This window comes from Hippocampus bargibanti, linkage group LG14 (genome assembly GCF_051943395.1).
Source record: "Hippocampus bargibanti isolate YZ-2025 linkage group LG14, ASM5194339v1, whole genome shotgun sequence".
NCBI classification, from domain to species: domain Eukaryota; kingdom Metazoa; phylum Chordata; class Actinopteri; order Syngnathiformes; family Syngnathidae; genus Hippocampus; species Hippocampus bargibanti.
In genome coordinates, this window is record NC_142747.1 from 7,639,923 (window position 1) to 7,664,586 (window position 24,664).

At 41.4% G+C, this 24,664-nt stretch overlaps 1 protein-coding gene across 7 annotated transcripts in view; it reads right to left on the minus strand.

Annotated features, from left to right (window-relative positions):
• The window catches only part of fli1 (Fli-1 proto-oncogene, ETS transcription factor), a 38,630-nt gene that overhangs the window by 8,729 nt on the left and 5,237 nt on the right, over positions 1-24,664 (minus strand). For 2 of the 7 annotated variants that reach the window (XM_089013141.1, XM_089013147.1), the window contains 4 exons: positions 18,572-18,783; positions 17,310-17,464; positions 14,759-14,962; positions 6,390-6,458 (listed from right to left, as the gene is read on the minus strand). In XM_089013141.1, the coding sequence (XP_088869267.1) occupies positions 6,390-6,458; positions 14,759-14,962; positions 17,310-17,464; positions 18,572-18,783 (640 nt within the window). Of the gene's footprint in view, positions 1-6,389; positions 6,459-14,758; positions 14,963-17,309; positions 17,465-18,571; positions 18,784-23,705; positions 23,955-24,046; positions 24,275-24,664 lie in introns of those variants that run through there. The other 5 variants (XM_089013144.1, XM_089013143.1, XM_089013145.1 and 2 more) reach the window with 5 other exon arrangements.

Consider the following 24,664-nt stretch of genomic DNA (forward strand, 5'->3'; position numbering starts at 1 on the left):
AATTGCATATTAACAACACTACGAATTGCCAGAGGTTGATGAGCCTCTGGTAAATAAACAGCAGGTAGCCTGACTGCTGTGTTCAGAAAGAAACTAAATATTAAGCCAGGGTTTAACTGCACCGTAGCCTGACTTTTGTGTGTCAAATAGTTTTTCACTGTGATTGATGAACTATTATGCAGTGTGAATAACTGCTCCAAGTGAAAAAAAAGTTCTTTAAAATTCATTTATGTATTTAATTCATTTTTCAAATGGTTTTACCCTCATTAGTGTCACGGTATTCTTCAAAGTTTTAAATTGAAATTTTGTTTTGTTGATATTTTGGATTTGGATTTGCCTCTATTAGTCTTGCCGTGGAAATTTACAAAAAATTACAAAAAGAAAATTGATTTGCTGATGAGAGCATTAAAATGGGGAAACATATGACAAAAAGAAACCAAAGGAAATTTAGAACAGGCAAAAATATTTGATTAATTCTGATTTATAATGATTTAAATATGGCTTTCTCTCTCTCTCTCTCTCTCTCTCTCTCTCTCTCTCTCTCTCTCTCTCTCTCTCTCGCTATATAGCTATATATCGCATTTCGTCCACCTTTTGCAACAGACGCACCTTTGATGGCTTCTCTGTTTCGGAGAATGGTAGCAATGGTTGACTTAGCATAGCCGTGCTCGGCCACTAAATCACACAAATGCACACCTCGTTCGTGTTTTTCAATTATATATATATACAGTAAAGTCTCGTGATATTGATATCGGTTATATCGATAGTACTGCTTATTACGTCTGTGTAAGCTCTCAGTCGTACAGGAGTGGTCCATCGATGAGCAGGTTTCTTCAGCCGTCATCTGTACAAATTTGAAGGTTTCGGACGTTTCGCCTCCTATCCAAGAGGCTTCGTCAGCGAACTAAAGTCTGACTGGTCGTATCGGCCCTATTTATATATCCCTAATGTCCAGGAATGGCGGCGCCGGACACAGCTATGATAGGTCCCTACTCTCAGGTTGGGGGGAGCAGAGGACCAATTCAGGGTGTCCCCCGCCCCGTGCCCGAAGACAGCTGAGATAGGCTCCAGCAACCCCCGCGACCCTAATGAGGAATAGCGGCACGGAAAATGAGATTTTATATATATATATATATATATATATATATATATATATATATATATATATATATATATATATATATATATATATATATATATATATATATATATATATATATATATATATATATATATATATATATATATATATATATATATATATATATATATATATATATATATATATATATATATACACACACACACACACACACACACACACACACACACACACACACACACACACACACACACACACACACACACACACACTTTCACAACAAGTGGCCAGATTTAGACTGACACATTTTGGATCCCAACACTCAATTTAGGAATGAAGCAATAACATGTTCGAAGGAGACATGCAGCAAACCACACGTGCACACACTTGCCAATCCGCAAGCAGACAGATTTTAAACATACACACACATATACACACGCACACCGGCAGACACTCACACCCTTTCATTGCTGATACATTCCGTGTTTCGTACGCTGCCTTTTATTCATAACATTACATTTTACACCACAGTGTCTGGGCCAGATTAAGGGTTGTCTCCTGCGGGATGCTCGTGCTTACTCAACCCCAAAGAGCATGCAAAGTATTTGGCTCCTCTCGAGTGGCAATATGAACATGAACATCTGGCAGCGCTGATCTGTGAAACTTTCTGATATGGGTTTATCCTGGAGCAAACTTTGTTTGCCTCACATTTTTTATAACATATTGAAGCAAAATTCTGCGCCTGACTTTAATAGAAAATTTTAAAAAAGTAAACTAGCTGTTGAAGTGCTTCATGCTACATTTTACCCCCCAAAATTATCTTGTATGATTCCCAACCAAAAAGAAGGCCGCTCAAGGCCCCTTCATTTGACTTACATTCTTAAATGAAGGCCTTTGTTATGCTTTCACAGAAAACACTTAAATATTTAAAGGACAACCAACACCTCCAGACAAGTTGTGTCCATAATTTGTAAAATCACTTCAAATGACTTCTACTGAGTGCATTTTACAAAGATTCCACCGCATATAGCTATATTTTATGTTTTAAAACTCGCGCTGAATATTCAGGAAGTCTTGTTTTCGAGTTGATGACGATGCCTGAAGTGACGTCACGTCTGGAACGCCCCTGACCAAGAAAGTGACACACAATGCATTTTGGGTATTTTGTTTGGTCTGAAAGCATCGTGTTGATCCGTGTTGATGGCGAAATCAGAAGGAAAACACATAAATAACGCAATGGTGAATCGTTGTGTGTCGCACCAAGACTACCAATTGCGGTAACATCATATAGAAGTGGACACAAATTCCCAGCAGACAAATCAGCCCATTTCCAATGGAGCTTGTGCGCCATCTTGTGGATTTTCTGGGACGCTACATTGGAGTCCATACAGCTCGAATTGATACGTAAGGACTTCTTTAATCGATTGCAAACATTTATGCTTTCCTCTTCAGAACTATTTGAAACATATTCATAACTAGATGAGTAACAAGAAAGCATCTTCTTTGAATCTGAACTCCGCCATTGTTTTGATTCTGGAGGAAAGACGTCCTGGTGTGATGTCACGAACTGGGGGCGGGACTTTATAAAAATCCCCAGCTCCGAGGTCATTTTGTGGCAGTTTTGAGAGACTAAGTCATTTTTATTGGTGTTTTGCATTTGACTAAAAATATCAGCCTGCGTGTTTTGGGTATGATGCTATAATACGTCTTTCTGATGTCAGTTAGGAAACAATAAAATGGTGTCGGTTGTCCTTTCATAGCTGTATAATGGTGTTCAAAATTCCATTAGTAAAAACCGGTTTGTGAAATGGAAATATAGTATATATATATATATATATATATATATATATATATATATATATACAGTAAAGTCTCGTTATATCGATATTCAAGGGAGTCCGAAAAAATATTGATATAACCGGGAATATCGATATATCCGACCCTGTTTGCATGTAATTTTCTCCGTGCGTGCATAGAAATAGTATCGATATAACCGGGACTATCGATATATCCGATATCGATATAACGAGACTTTACTGTGTGTATGTATATATATATATATATATATATATATATATATATATATATATATATCAGATTTACTTGGGACAAGAGATGTGAGACAATCTCTTATTGTCAATGGATGCTACTGCTTCGTGTTTGCTTTCAACGTTTAGCATACGTGTACATTCCATCATGATGTCCCGGATCACTAGAACCGCTTTATGCAACAAAGAGGGTACAGAAAGTGCTAATCATTCTGTGTTGAGTCACATTATTTCTTTTGTCTTTGTTTTCGACTTCACGATGGCTCCACGAGAGTGTTGCCTTTACAGCAGCTCCTGTGTTTTGTTTTTGCTGCTGTGAAATGTATGTTTCTCCAGTGTGAGACAAATGAAGTCTCATCTCATCTATATAGCTATCGACACACACACACACACACACACACACACACACACACACACACACACACACACACACACACACACACACACACACACACACACACACACACACACACACACACACATACACACACACACACTCACACACACACATCTATATACATCAACAGCAAAACTGGCGCAACGATCGGTATTCAAAAGTGCACCCCTGTACTAGAGGTTCAAACGGCAATCTTGAGCAGCAGTAGTTCCACCCATGTTTACTCATTGCATTATTTCCCCGTCAATGTTCAGATTGAGGATATCTCGTGAACGTATCCTCTTTTTCTTGGCTAGGACTTGGCTGTACATTGGCAAAAGAAATGGATCACGTGTATCGTCACTCAGGCAGCTCATAATAGAAGTCACATCTTGTGCAAGGGAAATGCTCTTGAAGGGAGTGACCCGCTCTCCGTGCCAGTCTAAATACCTGGTGCTGAGAAGGAGGAAGGCCGGGGTCGAGGGGTGACCGAGCAGAATCTTATCTGTCCTTCCCAATGGGCGACTCGCACTGTAAAGAACCCCTCGCGACATTGGCCTACTGCAGCGTTTGTCGCCTGGGGGCAGATAACGAGTCCGAGGGCATTTTCGGACAGTTATCAGACGCAGCGTTTCCTCTTTTTCCTGCCTGGATGGGCCTCTCATCCTGCTGGTCGTGCTATCATTGTTTTTGCAGCGGGCTCTTGCAGTGACACCATATGGCCGACGTAGAGGATGTGTAGCGTTCTTTTTGCAATGGGAGGTTTGGTTGTGTTTGCGTAGTGCCGACCCAGTCAATGTTTGTTGAGTGAAAAGGTATCCGCAGGAAGTAACTCTAGGCGTTGTCCTGAAAGGCTTAGCTTGGTTATGTGCTATGATTTTGTCTGTAAAATGAAGAGTTGGTAGACTTAAATTGGGATTACTTAGAAAACGACTGAACTTATTTCAGAAAAAATTGAGGGGAAAAAAAATGTCACAGCCGTCATACGTCTCACAATAAACTAAAATAGGAGAGTGGTGGGCCATCAGGGCCTGCAAGGCCTTCTCTGATGGCCTAAAAATATCTGAATCATAGACTAATGTGAATAATATTTTGTCGATGAATTTTTATTAAATAATTCCAAACTGTTTGGCTTCCTTTCATTGCTTTTTCCCCTGTTGTGCTACTTCCAGATGTTTGTTTTCGTAGTTAAGCATTTAACCAAACACATTTCAGCCATCATTTGCTCCCAGGGTAAGAAATCTACCTGGACGCCATCACAGTTCCGCAGGCTGTGGAGCATAAAATAAGTGTTGATGAAACTGTTGCTTTAACCAATCAGATTTCAAGTTGGCAACCCAAGACCCGCTGGGAGGAGCTGGAAACGTCAGAGTTTTTGCAAACTATGATTGACTAATCTCAAGATTGGATAGTCACTAGCCAATCATAGGATCACTAACCGCTAGTGATAAGAGCATACTGGCCAGAGCTAGCACACTGTATCTATAGTGAGCTGGACATCGTTAAGAAAGGTTGGACAGTTTCAAAGCTAGCAAAAATAGCAAATAATATTCACATTTTACGATGTTATCACGAATACACACGTTAATAGTAAAAAAATTGAACAGTTTAATGACAGTATTTCTTAAATTTCTTCAAGTCACATGTTATTTCATGGCCAATGGCACACTCTAGTGGGCGTGTAATAAATCACACCACACTCGCAGCTGTGGATTGATTCAGACATAGCACTCCTACACTACCACAAGCAAACTTGGTTACATCTATTAGCTAGCTAGCTTTCTATCTATTTGAGTTACTTCCGGGTTGAGTGAACACTGGCACATATGGCTGCCGTTGCTCACCCACAGAAAACTTATCCTGTGACTGTAAAGTGATCTTGAGAGATTTGAAAGGCGCTTATAACTAAAATGTATTAGTATTATTACTGAAGACTTCGGAGTGACCTGCACGGCCCACCACTGAAAAAGCAACTGTGTTGTGTTTCCTTGGCTTTTGTGACCCAAACGTATTCTAAAAGAAGGAGCACATCCAGAACTGTAATTGTGAAGTTAACCAGAAATTCTCCATTTGCGCCATAACAAACTTAAACAAAGTGCCACGTTAACCATACTACTCACACTGGCTTTAATATTGACATTTTGTCATTGTATAAATGAACGGTTTTCAAATATTGGAGTAATTTTGGCAGGTCCTAAAATATTCCCAACACTTCTTGGTTTACAAGACTATAAAAGTACACACATACTTGAGTCTTTTTTCAATACTTCCCTTCTTGAAAATATTGTAAAATAAATCAAGTTTGCAATACAGGTTAATGGTCGGTAATAGTTTTCAACTGTCCGGTTTTATATCACAAAAATCTTTTTACATCCACCCTGCCAAATGTTTCCAACAAAATTCAAAACACCTTTTCATTGCCTTCTTTTCAACCATCACACGGACAAACTCATCCCCGATACAATCTACTCCACGTAGCCAATCATCCCGCCGTTGTTTCCTCAGCACCTGTCACTGATGCATATCCACCTTATGCCTCTTGTCTTGTTTCCATAATCATTGCATTCACCGTCTGTCTTCACCCAGCCTGCGGCGGATGCAACTCATCAGAGCGCCACTTTTTAGCTAATGTGCTCCTATTCTCTCCAACGTGGCTTGTCTCCCACACAAAAGCTCCACCTGCCGCCTGAGCTCCTTCAAAAAAAAAAAACGGGGGAAACTGCCATGGACTCCCGCAAGCAATTTGTTGCCTTCAATATCTGCCTGCTTTTCCTCTACCATCTTTTTGTAGCTAACGTGTTTTGTCACATATGAATAGAAACACAAATTCCAAATCCGAAACAATAACAAAACGTGTCCCTACCTTCTTTGACCGCCAGACGTGGGGATGTGTCTGTGTGTGATGGTGTATTGTAGGATAATGATGAGCTACCTGCAAGAAGGTAACAGAAAAATTGCATTAAAAAATGATAAACTCAGAAAATTTATGAAAACCATGAATGTCCAATAGTTTGTTTTACATTTACCGGTATCTTCAATATACATTTGATTGAACCTCAACATGAAGACTTCCTAAAGCAAAAGTAGGGAGCCCCTATTTGCAGGACATGATTCAATATGTATCATGCAAATCTAAACACACAAAAAACACTTCTGGTGCAAAGGTGTCAGTCATTTTTTTACCGTGGGCCACATTGTAGTTACAATTTCCCTCGTTATGAATTTACAGAAGCCATTAGAATGTTCCATTACCTCAATATATTTTATCCAGAGTGCACAACAAATTGATGAATGACTCGTTTTCGAATCTGAAGTCAAGAATAATAATGGCTCTGATTGTGGTTTACATGGGACAATTTGAAATTTTGGTTCAGACTTTAGCAAGTATCATGGAAATTGACATGCTTGATCTGATAGAGTGATGGAGCCTATATTAGCCATCTTCAGATAGTTGGCAAAAGACACCTTGAACTTCGAGGTTGAATGAGCGCTGGCGCGTGTGGCTGCCGCTGCTCTGCCATCGAGAAAATTCTTATCCTGTGACTGCAAAGTGTCCTTGAGAGTTTGAAAAGGTGCTTATAAATGAAATGTATTATTATTGCCAATCGCATGACAAACAGAGACAAACAACCATGCTTGCTCACACTCACACAAAGAAACAATTTACAGTGTTCAATCCGCTTGCCGGGCTTGTTTCCTGATTGTGGGAGGAAACCAACTTACGTGGAGAAAACTCACGGGAGAACATGCAAATGCCACACAGGTTGGCCGGAGCTGGAATTGAAACTGGGATGTCTGCACTGTGAGTTTGATACACTAACCACTGGTGGTCTATGGAGGCTTTTCACCGATAAAAATGCACTGTTAAATGAGCCACCATTACAAGCAAACTTCTAATAAAAATTCCATTGATACTTAGGCTGCTCATAAATTTTCTGAAACAAGGTCACATTTCGGACATCATCACCAATGATGTGCAGTCAGAGGAGGCAGGTGAGGCCGTGCCTCAACTGTCATCATGAAAATATCAAATGAAAAAATAAATTAAACCGTTATATTTATTTAGTGATTTGTACTTTAAAGCTCATTTCCATTTAACTTCACCATTTTTGGGTTTGTTTTTTCAAAATCACTGAATTTTCACATGTACTGTTCACATACTAAGTAGAGACGAGCAGTGAGGCAGCAGCCGGCTGAGCCTCACCATGGATTGCGCAATGACTATGCGAACTGTGCTGGCTTGCTCTGCAGTCAGACCGCATTGCTGTCCCTCTGCATATCGCTATTAAAGTGTTCAAACACTTTTAGTGTATGAGCTAAATTTCTACAGTTTAGCTGATGCATATAATGTAGAGCCACTTTACATTATAAACACAGTACTACAGTGTTTGTTTTACTTTATGTTTATCAAAACTGTGTGCATAGGTGAGGCACACATTTCTCCTGCCTCATGACACGGGGCACTGGTGATTACAGAGATTCTTTTTGCGCCTCCTCGGCTGCAGAATAATAGAATTAGTGGGAGCAAGCTGCAGTAAACTGTTAGCAAGTTAAGTGCAGCCATCCAGTCATTTTTTTCGTGTTGCTTGGCCTTATTTTCAGAATGGAGGATTACATATCTAAATTGAAAGAAATAGAAATACTTTTAAAACTGAAGAAAGATAAGTAAGGCTTGGACAAAGAAGGTATAGATGCCTTTCTTCAGAAGGAGCGGCGCATGGACTTCATTTATAAGTAAAGGTAACACGATAATAACGTTTTTTTTAACTCTTTTTTTTCTGTGCTACAGTTTATATTAAGAATGCTGACTTGACATTTTAAACAAAACACATTAACTGTTGTCATATGTTTGTAAATCTGACTGTGATGACGTCAGTGCCTCAACAGCCATGAACCTCACCGCACGTCACTGATCATCACCGAACTCTGCCGAATTTGTGTACCATAAGGTGAAGCACTGATCAAACTACAGTAAAGTCTCGTTATATCGATATCGGTTATATCGATAGTACCGCTTATTACAATACTATTTTCATTTCCCTTTCACATTTCTAGTCTTTTTATGTATAATTAGTACCGTTTAGTACGATACCCGGTGATTACGATAATCCGGTTATTACGGTGCTCCTTTTCATCCCCCGCCGGCCATTTTTGTTGTTTATATCGATATATCCGTCGCGCCATTGGTCAACTTGGTCACGTGAGCCGCCATCGGTCGCGCTATTGGTCGACTTGGCCGTGTGACTTTGTCACGTGACACGCCATCGGTCGCGCCATTGGTCAACTTGGTCACGTGTCTTGGTTACGTGTCACGCCATCAGTCGACTTGGTCAGGTGACTTGGTTACGTGCCCAGCACCCGTGTAGCAGAGCCATTTTCATTTTCAGACGCTAGCTCGTGTGTAGCAGACGAGATTGAAGTGTTTGTGTTAAAAGGTAAAAATGGGAAGCAGAAGCAGATTGATGACTTTTTTAAATTGTATACATAATACAGTAAGATGTAAGCGTTGCAGTTTCCCTGTTGTGTTATGTACATGCCCACTGTACTGTATATGAATGCAATCGTTTTTTGCAACAATGTTTCTTGTTTTGTCTGCTGAAGCGCGATGATTTTGAAAATTATTAACATTCCATACTGTGTATTAAAGGACAGCCGATGTCACTTTTTATTCAAATGCAAATAAAAATGACTTCACGCCAAGACGTCTTGCATTGCTTGTGAATCCAAACAATGGCTTCAGATTCGGATAATATGCTTTCTTGTTACACATCCAGTTATGAATATGTTTCAAATACACTGTAGTTCTGGAGATTAAAGCATACATGTTTACAATCATTAAAGAAATATATGTGCCATTTTGAGGCAACATTGGGGGAACATCTCTGACCCAAAAAAAGGGAGCTAATGGCCAGCTCCGTTTCTTATATGGCGCTTGGCTGCCCTCTTGTGGCGGCTTTTGTTTAATGCAGTTCGGCGCAGGATCGGATATATCGATAGTTTTCGGACTCCCTTGAATATCGATATAACGAGACTTTACTGTAGCTGCAAAGGCAGCATGGTGCGACACGGTCAATGGACCTAAAATGTAACGATAAAAGTCAGTCAACATTTTAATTGCAACGTGAGGCCTTGAATAATAAAGGCTGGCTCGTCATTTCACCTTCTATAGTAGAACCCGGCCGGCGCTGCATTCCTCCGCTTACACAGGCACCCTGGGCGGCACCAAAATGCTCTCTTAATTTTAGCTGCCCCAGGCATAAATCACAGAGTGGAAAAACAGACCCCCCCCCCGAAAAAATGCGCAGAGAAAACACCAGCGCTAGTACGACGTGGACCGTGTTAGGATTTTGTACACAGACAGCTGCTGAGTTGGAAGCATTTTTTTCTTTTTTATCCTGAATTGAACAAAATGAACAACGCGGGAGAAAAGTTTGTGTTTGATTTGATGCAGATCCTCTGTGTCTGTTCCTGGTAAGGGGGAAGGAGCAGCCAACAAGGGCCCTGCTCTGTTATTTTAGGGGGTAGAGCGAAAATGAGGGTGAGGGGTGCCCCACAAATGTACGCTGGCCTCCCAACACCCCACCCCTCCTGGTTCTACCTATTCCACAGCACCCCCAAAACGCTGCGTCTCGTTTAGAGACCCGGGGCCTCAGAACAGGGGAACCATTGTATGAGGCAAGGTCCCTGCACGGCAATCAAATGCAGCTCTTCATACAAAAATAATTCCTCATGCTGAGTGCAGGCACGCTAGAAGCAAGTTTGGAATCAAGGAGAAAGCGTCCAAGGGAAAAAACATGAAGAAAAAATGGGGGCGACCGAGGAGAGAAGCAAAAGCGGGCTGTTTAACCCCTTTCCTTCAACGACCCACAGATGCGGGTTGACCCAGACAGGCAAACAGGCAGCATTGCTGAGAAAACCTCAAAAACTATCCTGCAGAGAAATCCGGGACTGCTGTAATGTTGGAGAGGGTGTGCAAGGGGTGTGGGGAGGTGCAGTGAGCAAAAGAAGCAAATGACAGGGAATTTTGACTATGCTGCATATTTATTTGGACACGCACTTACTCCCTTCAAAAACAAACATGTCTTATTCATCTCAGTGGCCTTTAGAAAAAAAAATCAATCTTTCTTGTTCCACATTACGTAACCGGTGTTGTTCCAGTAAGGCAGGGACGAACAAACACTAACAAGATTTTGGTCTCGAGCATCTCAATGGACCTCCATCAATCCAGGTTGTTTATAACCACAGGATCTCATCACCTAAACATCATATAAACATGCAGCATCGACTTTCACAACAAAACAGAGTTAAATGTAACTCACTTAAAAGTCGTGAGCTATTAAAAGGAGGCAATAAGGCATCTGTCAAAAGAATGTCATACTATATCTTAAATGCTTTTTTCCCCCAATAGGAAAGATTGGACATCAAATTCAACTTTTTTCATTGTTTCCAAATTCGTAAAAGTTGTACAGCTCATTCATTCGATCCTAACTTCCATACAAGCAAAGCATGAGTTATTGTCTAAGCCTGCACGACAGCCCAATTTGGTGCATTTCAAAACTAAGTCCTCTTTGGAAAATGTTGGCAAAATGTTCACAATTTGGAAACAGTAGCTTAGCTGTGTTTTGGTTAATACAGCATATTTTGGCAAGCTCAAACACTTTGGGAATGTAGTTTGCTTACAAATCATAGATGGTGGGGGACTTTGTTGCCTTGCGAATGGCTGGTGATCGCAAAACACTGTAGTCCTTTATTTCACCCCAAAGTTAGCTGGAGTAGGATCCAGTTACCGCAACCTCGAACGGGATAAGCGGTTTGGAAAATTGATGGATGGATTCTATGATTTGGTTTTAATTACACCTCTCTAGGATGCATTTTTGGTATATGCTTGAATTATTCTCACATATTGGAACTCATAATTGCCACTATATACTGTATCATCTATTTATTTACATTTGTAAGTTTTCTTCTAACCAGTGGTAACCGTGTCGACCTCACAATGCAGAGGTCATGGGTTCTGTATGGAGTGTACATCTTCTCCTCTGCCTGGGTTTTCTCCGGGTATTCTGGTTTCCTCCAACATTCAAAAAAAAAAACGTTCATGGTCGGCTGATGAAACACAATACAGTATTCCCAAGTTGTGAGTGTGATCGCGGATGGTTGTTTGTCTCTATGTGCCCTGCGATTGGCTGACAAATGGTTTCGGCCACCCTCCGCTTCCCTTGTGAAGATAGAAGCGGCTCGAAAAATGGATGGACTGCTTCTAGCCACCGCACAGGCATAATTGTCCTGTAATGTGTGAGTTGAGAAATCTTCTCCAGCTATAAAATATAAATATTTCCTAAAACATTCACCCGTGCGTTACTATTTTTATTTTAGGGAAATCAATATCGCATTTAACAAAAAATGGTTTTGCTCCCGACTACATTGATTTGGAAGTCATTGGAACCGCAGATGGCAAACGTTGACTTACCAAATAAAAAATAGTCATCCGGAAATAAATTCAGAAACCGTCACGGTATAAACACTATCGGAACAGGGCGGATTGATGCAAGTTCAGAGAAAAGGTAGCAAAGCGTACTTGTAAAACAATCGGCCGTCATAATGTCTTTCCAACTGATTATCCAATTCTAAGATATCAGCATTACTATCTGGCAGGAGCCATCTGCATCTCCACTTATTTCAAAATGATATAAATTCTTGTGAGCAGCTGCGTAGTAACTCCGTTTAGCTATTAGCAGCACACGGCTAATGGTACGGGGCCAGCCAGACCCTCGCACACTGATGATAACCTGCCAATAGAAGGAACTAACGCGTAAGGAGCTCAATAAAAATGTTGCAAGGGTAGAAAGAGAGAGAGAAACATTTTCCCTACTCAGCCTTTAAGGCCAGATGTTTATGGTCTGTATAAACGATTGAGGTTTAGAGAATGTCCCCCACTCAGCAACAGTGCGGTGCAGAAGCCCAGACTTATCACTCTTTTTTTTCTTGCACTTTTCCATTTGGACTTGACTACCACTGTAATCTCGCCAGATACAAAAGAAACAGCGACAGTTGGAGAAACAGAACTGTTGCTGTGTTCCAATGGTGCTCACTCATGACCACCTTGGACTATTTCCACCACCCCCATCCCCCCACCTCCAAATATTCAAACGATACTCAAACACTCGCGTATTGTGTTTTGGTACTGCTATAATTTCGACAGTCTTTCTTAACGTTTCTCCCCGGTGAGTGTTTGGTCCCCTTGCACATGTGGTATCAAATCAACCTACGTGGGTGCGATAAAGCAAATAGTCTACGGTCCTTCCCCCCCTGACAGACTAATTTGAACAAATTCTCCAATTGCACCCCAAATTGAAAGCACATTGAGTTGAGGACAGCCATCATTTATTTAAAAAAAAATAATCCGGGTAAGTGACCAAGAGTGAAGCCAAAATATTACACTGGCAACTAGCCTTGTTACGACAAGCAGCTGCTTGGCCAGACACATATTCTCATTGTACTGGAACAGGTACCGGTGTGGCAACCTAAATGATGTACTTGACATGGCGGCTATGTTTGGCCGCACGATGGCCGCAAGGTGGCGAAGTGTCTCCCAATTCAAACCCCTAATGACTGCGCGGAATGTTAATCAGAGGTTCAATAAACAGATGCACACAGACGTCTGTGAAATGATTGCAGTACCCCTCTAGACGATTTACTGTTTGGTTTAATGGATGAAGTCTTTTGCCGTCTATCACGTGACTTTATCATCATTTTTTTCATCTTTTTTTTTTTTTGAGGAGTACTTCAGATGCTCGGCTTGCCTCCAACACTCATGAGTGGAGCCAGAAGTCCATTTATCTGGACAGGTTTACTTTCGACGAAGATTGTGCAGAAGGAGAAGAGCAAATGGATTTCATTACCAAATCATTGTCCCTGCATGGTCTGCCTCAACCCCTCATCTTCCTATTCCGTCTCTCTCTCAGACATTTGGTACTAAACGTACTTAAACTTGCCCGTAGGGTTCCTGTGTCAATAATTTTGCCGTGTGCTTCCCAGACAGCATGCTCCGATCTGAAGCAGGTCGGCCCACGGATGGCTAAGGGAGCGTTGCGTTTGTTTGTCGGGAACGGATCCAAAGCAATTTCAACGGGCAAGCGGTGAGGATTCCACAGCGCACGAGGTTGAAATCAAAAGACAATGGTTTGGGGAGTGGGGGGGGGCACCACTGGCTAAAGTCACGGTATAGCACCTAACCCATTGCTAACTCATTGGGGCCGGCGGCCATAATGAAAACTGCTGCGCCTGGTGACGGTCAGAAGATCTGCTCGATTCGGAATTGCACAATGGGGCCCTTATATTGCCCTAACATCGTGAATGGGGAGAAAACTGTTGACACCCACAAAGTACAGCTCCCATTACATCACGTTGAGGCTCATCACAACGTAAATTTAAGTTTAGTGGAGACATCAATCAGTCCCCCCGGGTGCGGTTTCTTGATATTCCGCAGCAGTGAAAGCAACTCGCGCTGTTCTTTAGTTTCCAACGCAAACTATTCAATGATGACTCCGACAGGTTTGCGTGATAATCACTGAGAAAAAAACCACCAGATGGTGCATTTGATATTTCAAAGGCATTTGCATACTGCCCCAGCTGAAACATATGAAGCGGGATTCCATCTAGAGCCTCTTCAAAAGTAATAAGCTTGAATTTAGTTGCCTGGACACACTGGTCTCGCCTGCATCCTGAGGCAATGCACCTGGACGTCTTTGTAAAAAGTCCATGTGGTTTATAGCGCGGCCAAGTGTAACGAGACGTATGCTTGACGGATATCTCAGCAGGCTAAGAACCTCTGAGACATTGTCGTGCGTAAAGTTTTCCGATTGACCAGCAGAGCCTACACTCTGGACATGAGTTAAATGCCAAACTTGGAAACAGTAACCAGTGATCAGGACTATACAAACGTTGAATTAAAATTTATTCTTTCTCATCCGCGGATTCATTTTCACTGAATGCAAATCATTCATCCAATGTCACCCAAACAACCTCTTTCGAGATTTACTGGAAAGTACCTTCTCTCTCTCCCAAAGAACCACAGTCATTGGAAGAGAGAAGGTATTACCCGTTTCGACTGATTCCCAGCCCCCATCTGCGAAGGATTTTTTTTGGGGGGGAGGGGGGTGACTGCACAAATCATTCATCAAATCAAATGCCTGTTTGCAATTACTTGACCATTCGGGACAGCACACTTACTTTCCCTGAGGTAATTGAGATGAGAGAGAAGAACTTCGGCGTTGTACATGGTGGTGAGCCGGAGGAAGTCGTCCTTGCTCATCTTGCACAACTCTTTTCCGTCCGTGTTTTGAAACATGGACGCGTCAATCTCCAACAGGCCGTATTCCTTGATGGCCCACTCGAGCCACTGGCGCACGTGATCCTGGGACCACAAGGAAGGATCTGCCAGGGGAAGGAACCAAAGTTGTCGTTTATTGCCTGTGCGTACAAATTTGAACTTACATCTGGACTCGGAGGAGGATAAGGAGGGAGTTGAGCGTTTAGCAAGTCACGGCGTAAAGGGGAAACAAATGAACACGTTGACAACGGGATGATTTATCAACGGCAGGCATGGCTCCGTTATTAGATATAAATAATTCTTTGTCCTCCTTCAGCTGCAGAAGCATTCATCAGAGTGGGATAATGTTGCAGTTAAATCGACTTTCACAGGGGAGTCCTCATTTTCAAATCCTATTCTGTCAATGTTCAATATTTCCTACCTGGGAGTTACATCTGGAGAGACTTACTCAACAAAGCTCACTTTCTCTTGGATATACTGCTCAGACAATGCAAAACCCAGACTGGGTAGCTGTAAAGGTGCAGCATCTGTGTACAGCTTGTCAAAGTCTGTCTGCATTAGTTTTCAATCAACCCGTAACAATCCACCGGTACTCAAAATTACCGTATTTTGCGGAGTATACGGCACCACCCAAAAGCCTTATATGTGAAGTAAAATTAAATGGCAGCAGGTCTCGCAACGACAGTCAGCAGCTGTCGACTCCATTTACTGCCCGTAGGTGAGATAGTGTGTGGTGCATGCAGGGATTTATAAAACACTGGTCCATTTCGGTAATCTCTTAAAATTACTTTGCAAGGTGGAACTTTTTTCTTTATTTCACCACAACTTTCAGTTTTTGGAACAATGACTAGAAATGGAAAATTTGATGGTTTTTTTGCCTTGTTTTTGTATTCCCCCAAAAAGTAAATAAATAGGTTTATTTTATTTATTTTGAGGCCCAAATATTCCATAAAAATCTCTAAGGAACATAAACGTTTTAAAGAATGGAAATTGGTATTCTCTGAAAATGACATTTATTATTGTATTGAGATATACTCGAATAAAACCCTGGAATATTCAGCATCTGACTGCTTTGTTGACATTCCATTGAGTGCAGTACCGTCTAATGCAAGGGTATCAAACTCATTCTTTGCTGTGGGCCACATTGTAGTTACGATTTCCTCCTGAGGGCAGTTATGAATTTGCAGAAGCCATTTGTACGTTTCATCCCCTCCACATATTACATACAGAATGCACTACAAATTGATGAATGACTGATTTTCAAATAGGAAGTGAAGAATAATGACTGTGATTGTGGTTAACATTCAACAATTTGAAATTTTGGTTCAGACTTCAGCAATTTTCATGGAACTTGACATGCTTGATTAGCTTTCACGGGCAGAATAAAATGATGTGGGGGGCCTGAATTTTGACTTTGAGCCTTGACTTTGACACCTGTAGTCTAATGGATATACAGTATAACGTAACCCCGGGTGCCATATAATGTGATGTGCCTTATATATGGAAAACATTTTTTGAACATGTTATTCATTGAACATGCGGCTTATAATCAGGTGCATCTAATGAGAATATCACACAATATAATATAATATAGAAAATGTGTGAAAATACACTATTCATTGGGGGTGCGCCTTGTAGTCCGGTACGTCTAATAGTCCTAAAAATACAGTACATTTTTAATCACCTTCTACCCGCTGACACACTTTTTATTAATATCAATTTGCCGTGATTGCTTCCAGGAACAAAAAAATAACCCCATCTCATTTTGGTGGATCAAATGAATAATGCTGGCTACACAACATTTCTTCACAATTACGGGACTGAAACTGTACTTGTAGCTACATAAGCTGTGCCATTTCACATTTTTGTACGATTAACTTGATGAAACCATAGCTGTTGAAGAAATACAGCTCTGGCAGACCAGGATATATTTCGACTTGTTTTCAGTGCGGCTGAAAACACTATTTCAGCCGCACTCTTGCGGGATAGAAGAAACATTGCCACCCAACTAAATGGAAATAGGGCTGCCTGGGTGAAGCTGTGTCAAAAGAGGATGATTGAAGAAAATATGAATAAGTCGTTGCTTCTGGATATGTAATACACACAGACACACACAAAAACACGTGCGCACCTACACACTAGAAACAATGTGCCGTTTGAGAGGATGTTCTCCCCTGGTTTCATGTCTTTGTGTTGTTGGTTCAGGCTAAATCTTGGAGTGGACTTTTAACCAATTCAAACACTGGGGCCTTAGTAACTAACATTTTGAACCATCCATGAAGCAGATGAACCATGCCTGTATTCTTTCATAGATTACATTTCTGTCCTGCACCCCCACTCACAAAAGATATGTCATGCATTTGATTTTCACTTTGTTTCTGTGTATTTCAAATTTGGTTGAACACACACATCTTCACACAGCACAATTTGGTTTATGTTTGGAGTACTTACCAGCCGGCACAATGACTCTCCGTTCATTGGTGGTCATGTTAGGGGGAGGTGCAATTTTCTCATCCATGTAGTTTCCATAGTTCATTTGAGACGTCTCGTTATTCCCCACCAGCTTATTACATTTACCCACGCTGCAGTCCACTGGAGATTCCCTGCTAAGCACACACAAACATATTGCAAAAAATAAATAATATATATATAAGATATATATAGAATATATAAGTCTAACAACAGGCTGTTGTACGAACGATTCAAATTGAACCTCACTCCACCACATCGGTTTAAAGAAGGATTAAGCTGTTTTATGAAAATCGCTTCTTTTACTCCCCTTTCAAATCATCTATGTTCTTTCGCTAAGATTTTAACCTCATTGTCGTCAAATGAGTGGTTGCTAGCTTTTAGGTGCATATGTACTGCCGATTGAGGCCCACTAGTATTATCCCTGCGATGTTGATAAAGTCTTTTGTTGCGAATGTCTTTAGCCTCCCCAATGTACTACCAGTCAGACTTTAGTTTGTTGACGAAGTTTCTTGGATAAGAAGCGAAACGTCCGACACCTTCAAAGAAGTACAGATGACGGCTGAAGAAACCTTTTCATCGATGGACCACTCCTGTACGACTGAGAGCTTACGCGGATGTATAATTATAACTATTACGAAGTTGATCATCATTATTTCAGTACTGTATTGCGTGTAAATTTTTGAAGTATTTTGCTTTGGTGCTGTACCATGGGCTCATATGAAACATCGAAGCATTGGTTCAATACAATTAAGCATCACAACCTTCAATAGATGCTTCCTGTAGTAATTCGATTTTGTGTGATTAATAATAGCACAATTTAAAAAAAAACATCAAAACAACATCATCAACATACCGTATTTTGCAGTGTATAAGGCACACCCGAAAGCCTTGATTTTATTCAAAAGATGACCCTGCGCCAAACGATGCCCGTGCGCCTTATATGTGAAGTAATATTGAGCCACAACAGGTCTCGCAACTCCTGTCAGCAGCCACCAGTTCCATTTCCCCCATAGAAGAAGTACTGGGTAATAAAATGTCATGTGCCTTATATTTGGAACATTTTCAATATTTTTATATTATATTTGGAAAACTCATTCATTGACTGTGCACCTTATAGTCCGGTGAGCCTAGTATATGGAAAAAAAAATACACCATTCATTGGGCGTTTGTTTTATACTCTGGCGCGCCGTACACGCCGGAAAATACGGTACATATAAAACACACACAGTTATGCTTCTTACCGCGATCCGTTCATCTGCTCATATTCTCTTTTGACGTTGACCCGCACCGGCTGGCTGAGCCACTCCTGCGGTGGGGGTAATGGGTTGATTTTGTGAGTCTGGCCATAGTCCTGCGTGCCAGATGCAGTCATGTCTGTCTTGGGGAGGGGGGCAGCAGCGGCGTACGGAGGCTCAAATAAGGACTGGTCTTCGCTCACCACTGATAGCGCCTCCTGTAAACAGAAAGGGACAATCACGTGGCCTGTTTTACTTTGCCCAACGGTTAGGGATGAGGAGCATGCGAATTCGAGGATTCGAACCAAAGCTCTATTGAGAAAAGCCACTCTCACACCTTAATAGCATGATGTATAGACAATTAGGACTCGGTGATGGGCCGTTTCCAGCTGACTTTTGTGCTTCAGCGATTACATCCATGGCAGTCGTTTTGACACCTGGATTGTAGTCGAGTAGCTAGCAAATTCATGGACAAGTGCTTCCACTTTGGTCAACTACAAAACTACTAGATACACCACGGGTGTCAAAGTCAATGACCGGTGGCAAATCTGGCCTGCCACATCATTTTGTTCGGCCCGCAAAAGCAAATCAAGCATATCAAGTGGCATGATACTTTCTCAAGTCCAAAGCAAAATTCCAAATAGTTGCATGTAAACCACAATAACAGTCATTATTCTTCACCTCAGATTGGAAAACTAGTTATTCATTAATTTGTTGTGCGTTCTCTATGTAATATATGTACGAGATGAAACATTCTAATGGTTTCCCCAAATTCATAACGGCCCTCGAGAGGAAACCGTAGCTACAATGTGGCCCGTGGCAAAAACTGAGTTTACACCCCTGAGTACATTCTACAAAGTTGGACTTGTGGTCTTTTCTTCACTCATTTGTGAATGGTATGAAATGATCCACGTGCAACTATCGCTGGGCAAACGTATCAACAAAAACATGAACAAGCTAGCTCGAGGAAGCGTATGAGTTTCAGGTGGGCTGGCTGGCAGATGTTCACCTCCAACCTTTCCTGCCAACACATGAAAATGACATCAATCTTCTCAACACTGCGGGCCAAAAAAGCAAATGAAGTCTCCAACATGTTGAACTCTTCCTTTAAGATTGGCAGGACGTTGACAGGCGATGACAGTGATATATAGAAGTGCTTCGAAGCCAACATCAGAATCCACTTTTGAAACGACACTGAAACTTGTGATGTCAAATATTTACTCTCCAGGGGAGCTTTTTGAGCACTAATTACGTGTAGTTATGCCTCATATCACAGTCTGGCATCCGAAGTAGTTTGGCTAAACAGCCCCTGTAGCTACTGTTGCTTCCTGTTGATGCGAGTTTGACTTCAATCATGCTCAAAGTGCAGTTAGGGTGCTAACAAATGCCACTTTGCTTACATGTCTTTGGTTTTTCTGAACAATTTCAATGGTGAGGTTGCTTCATCTGTGGAAATGTATTGTTTGTCTTGTGTCTGTAGACTCAACAGAAGCACTGGGTGGGTAAATGCAACACTGATCTAAGCAACCGCAGCAATGCAAACAATGTAGGTTTATTAAAGAAAACAAAAGCCACTCTTGACGAGACAACTTATTGCACGGTTTCATCAGGCTCCTCTTTAAATTCCTCACAATTGCTAGATTGGTTTAAAATGCGGAAAATGTCAAAATTCCAGACATGTCACGTTTGGAGTTTTGTTAAAAAATGCTCTGTGACAATCACTTTTGGTGAGCCATTGCCCTTCCAGCCGCTGCCATTCGAAATCCGCCAAAACACAGAGAGAAATGCTCATAAGTCTGAATATTAGGCATTTTCGTGACATGTGGATGCTTTGGAGTCGGAATTTGAATCACATCTGGATCTGATGGCATCTGATGGCACGACAGAGATGTGTCTAATCCTCAAAGGATGGAATTCAAATCATTCTGGAATGCCACATAAGTTTGTGGAAAAAATGGGGGGGGATGACAAGACTGATCAATATTTCCAACGTCAGCGCGATGCCAGAGATTCTCCAGTCCATACACATTGTCCACCACACTGAATACACACTGCTAGATGGCCAAATGTCAGAAATCAAGTCGCAAGAACTGCTATTCAAAAACAAACAATGCATTGCAATTAATCACACAAAATCAACTTCAAGTCACACACTTGAGATGACATCCAACATTTGGAAGAAGAGTATGGAAGTAAATAGTTGCATAAAAGCTAAACCTCTCGAGAACGTTCAACCTCCCTCACGGAATTCGATTTTCCAGGAATGTAATCAGTTGATGCATCATATAGTCTGATTCCTGGCCGTATTACTTGCTATCTCAGCAGCGCACAGCAGCTCGTGCGCCACGATAAAATGCCAAGAAGCGATAGAACGTCTCTTTACAGCACGATAAGGCTACGCGTGACGATTATGACTGTTGCAAGTTACATTCTGAGTGACATATCAGCCTGTAGAGTGGGAACCATGATTGGCAAGTGGTGTGTGCCCATCAAGATGGAAGGGAAAGGCGTTTAAAAATAGGAGCAGGTTCCTCTCTGCTGAGGAGAAATCTGCAGTATTTTCTCTTTCCTGTCAGCAAGCAGAACGAACGAACGAGTCAGGCATTCCATTCCATTTTCAAGTACAGATCGATTCCACGTTTGTATTCATCGCTACTCAAACAACATGGAGGATCCAGTTAAGCCTTTTATTTAGTTCCTCTTTTGTTGGCCCCATTTGTAAAACATCCTGGAGGTGCTACTTTGATTGAAACTACTGCGCTCGTGCCTCTCCTTATGAATTTAATGTTCTGTTCAAAATTTTGAATGATAAAATTTTGTAAGTCAAAACCTTTCTTATCTTGACATTTCTTTCATAATTTGAGGCAATATTTTCCTGTTGAGGCATTTTGTAAATTGAAAATTTTGTATGAAAAAACATTCATAAGTAAAGGTACCGCTTGATTGCATTCCCATTCAGCAAAGGTGGCGCTGCTGACAATTTCTTGCCCCCAAACTGCACCAGAGTATGCACTTTTCATCCATATAAATGCAACTCAAAGTACTGTGTAATGCTTTTGAATATTTGAAACATACAACATAAAAACATCAAATTACCCTTTCCAGGGCCAACAACATTTAGTAAACTATGATCATAAATTTACACTTGACATTGACAGAGGGGGTTACATGCCTTTTTCAATGGCTCCTCTATTCTCTCAAATGTATTGAGTGAAAGTGAACCGCGAGCTGAGCAAGTGGCCACTTGTCAACAGCTAATCTTCCCCCAAAACTCAATCTACCCCAGTTTACAAACCTGACACAACCAAACTCAGAAAAACAGGAGACCCATGAGTGTTCATTATTTGAGCCCTGTGAAACTGGGATAACTATTTTCAGTAAACACCAGGTGGCAAAATGGCCGCCTTTGTGATGGATAAATAAACAAATCAGTACTTTATTAACTCATTCACGGCCATTCACAAATTTAATCGGGAATTGAAAAGATGACGTAGAGCGCCATTCACGCTCGTGCTGGGTGTGCACAGGGAAAATGTAATGTTATTTGCATTTCTTCTTGGTGTTTTATTGCTTACTTGATTTGCTCTATCATACTCATAAGTTTGTATTTAGTTATTTATATTTTACTTATTTTTATAGGGGACTGTATTGTTGGTGTGTATGTATGTATGTATGTATGTATGTATGTATGTATGTATGTATGTATGTATGTATGTATGTATGTATGTATGTATGTATGTATGTATGTATGTATGTATGTATGTGCATATTTATTTATTTATTTATTTATTTATTTATTTGTGGGTACACTTTTCGAAGTCCCACCTTGAAGGACACAGTGCCTCACATAAGTCAAACACCTGCCCAGAGCCCACCAGCTTGTTTTTGTTTACATCAGCCATCTCAGTGCATCACAACACCATGCTCCACCTGTAGTCCCACACGTGTGTCTTTGGCACACACAACAGAACAGACATCCACCAGGAGGGCGTTGCGGCGGATAAGGAGGAAGGGGCTCCATTCCTTCTTTTGTTTAAGTAGGAAAAGGAAACATGTCAGGAAAAGATTGTGTAGAACAGGAAACTCTCATGGTTCAAGAGTGTGCTCTTTTTTTAAGAACTCACAAGTCAGCCCAGCCATTCAAACCCACACTTCAATTATACAAGCCGATTCTTCATTCTTGGGTTTTTGAGGACAAACATCTCCAGGCAACTTGCATCCATCTATCTACCATACCAAGTAATCATACATGCATGGCTTTCATGCTTAGCTTGTTTGTGTAGTATGACAATGGTTACATTCCAAAACACGCACACACAAAACACATCACCTTCACCACCACCACCACCACACCCAAGCGCCACAAAACTCCTACTAAAAATGTCCCCCCAAAACACCATAGTCCTTTTCATGAGGTGTGCTCGACAATTTTGGGTGCATTTTTGGGAGTTGACACTCAGTCAGCCAAGAGAGGGACTTGCCATTCAAACATCTGGAAGCATCTGCAGCCATCTGGAATGTGACTGTCTAGAAGGCAAAAAGAAGAAGGAGGAGGAGGCTGTGTGTGGGGGGGGGGATGCAGTAGCCAATGTTAATTCAGGCCAGCACTGTTTGCGACTACCAATTTCACCAAATACTACTTTCCAATTAGGGTGATTTTTAATAATGATGATCAACAGCCTACTTTTAATCTTTATGTTTGTTTGTTTTTCACAGCATGGTGTGCATTTCAAAGTGGTTGACGTTGCTGCCACACTTGTGAAACTTTTGTCATCATAACGCAAGAACCAACTACTAACCAACAACTTTATAACCACTCTATATAAGAGTAAGACGAGTTGTGTAAATCTGACAACGAGAACACGTTGTGAAGTGTGGTTTGACCGTGTTGCAAGCTTGCCAGTTGCCAAATAACAGATTTCCTTCAACAACACAGCGCACCCCCATTTATACGAAAATACGACTTAACAATAACCGGCGAGTGCCTTCCACATCAACGAACCATCACATTATTGTCACCAATGACAGGCTCCGTTTGAACCCGTCATCGGAGGCAGCTCCACTTGGAGCCCACAACCCACTCACAATGCCTCGCCGGTCGCACTTAAAAACAAGCTTCAAGTCAAGAAAAAGCATTTACCTTACCAACATGTAAAATACAACTTTTTTCTCCCTCCCCTCCCACAGAAAGTGCGTAGCAGGGGTAAAATTGTGCCGCTCCAGATGTGCGTAATTTGCGCGCTCCTTTCGTTCCTCGAAAATCCAACGTGCGACTCAAGCGTCCACGCACGACATCCTCACAGGGCTCGGAAAAGTACGATTAAAAAAATAAGCAGTCGAATAAGGAGGGGGATTGAAAAGAACAGAGGGAAAACATGTCCTCAGTATCGAGGTCCCAGTTCACGCACACCAAAAAAAGGAGGCGCAACTTTGGGGGGGAAAAGCGTTCCCCACAATCGACACCCCACTCTCCACCCTTACCTTAATCGTTCCGTCCATTTTGGGCAACTTTCAGTGGACTCCGATGGTATCCCAATCATGACACGCTCCTGAATTAATTCCAGCCTAGTCCCGTTCTTTGCAGCGCGGAGAAACTTTTTTCTTCTTTTTTTTCTTTGGTCCTAAATTTGGGAAGTGAAGTCACCGCCGCCGCTGCTCGCTTGCTCGCTCGCTAGCTTGCTGTAGTTGCGAAGGAAGGTTGAGAGAAGGAAGCGGTGTGTCACCGAAAGCCCTGCCTTCGAAAAAAGGGCAGGATACTGTCCGGTGGAGATAAGCAGCCAAAACAATTGAATGTTCACTCCGTTGTTATGTTTTTTTGCTTTTTGTTTTTTTTTTTTTTCAACTGGGGAATATTTACAGGATGGCGATGCAGGCCTGCTGTGGAACAATTTTACGTGACTTTTTTTCTTTCCAGAAATGACAAAGGGAGATGGGGAGGACACTATTGATGGTAATAATAAACCCCAAGCCCAGTTTCTACCACACATTTACTTCCATCATATCCTTAAAACGTTACATCTGGCAAGATCTATTTTAAAGTCAAACGTGAGCAGAGCATGAGCGATCGAGAGGTGAGCGGGTGTTAAATCACCCCAAGAT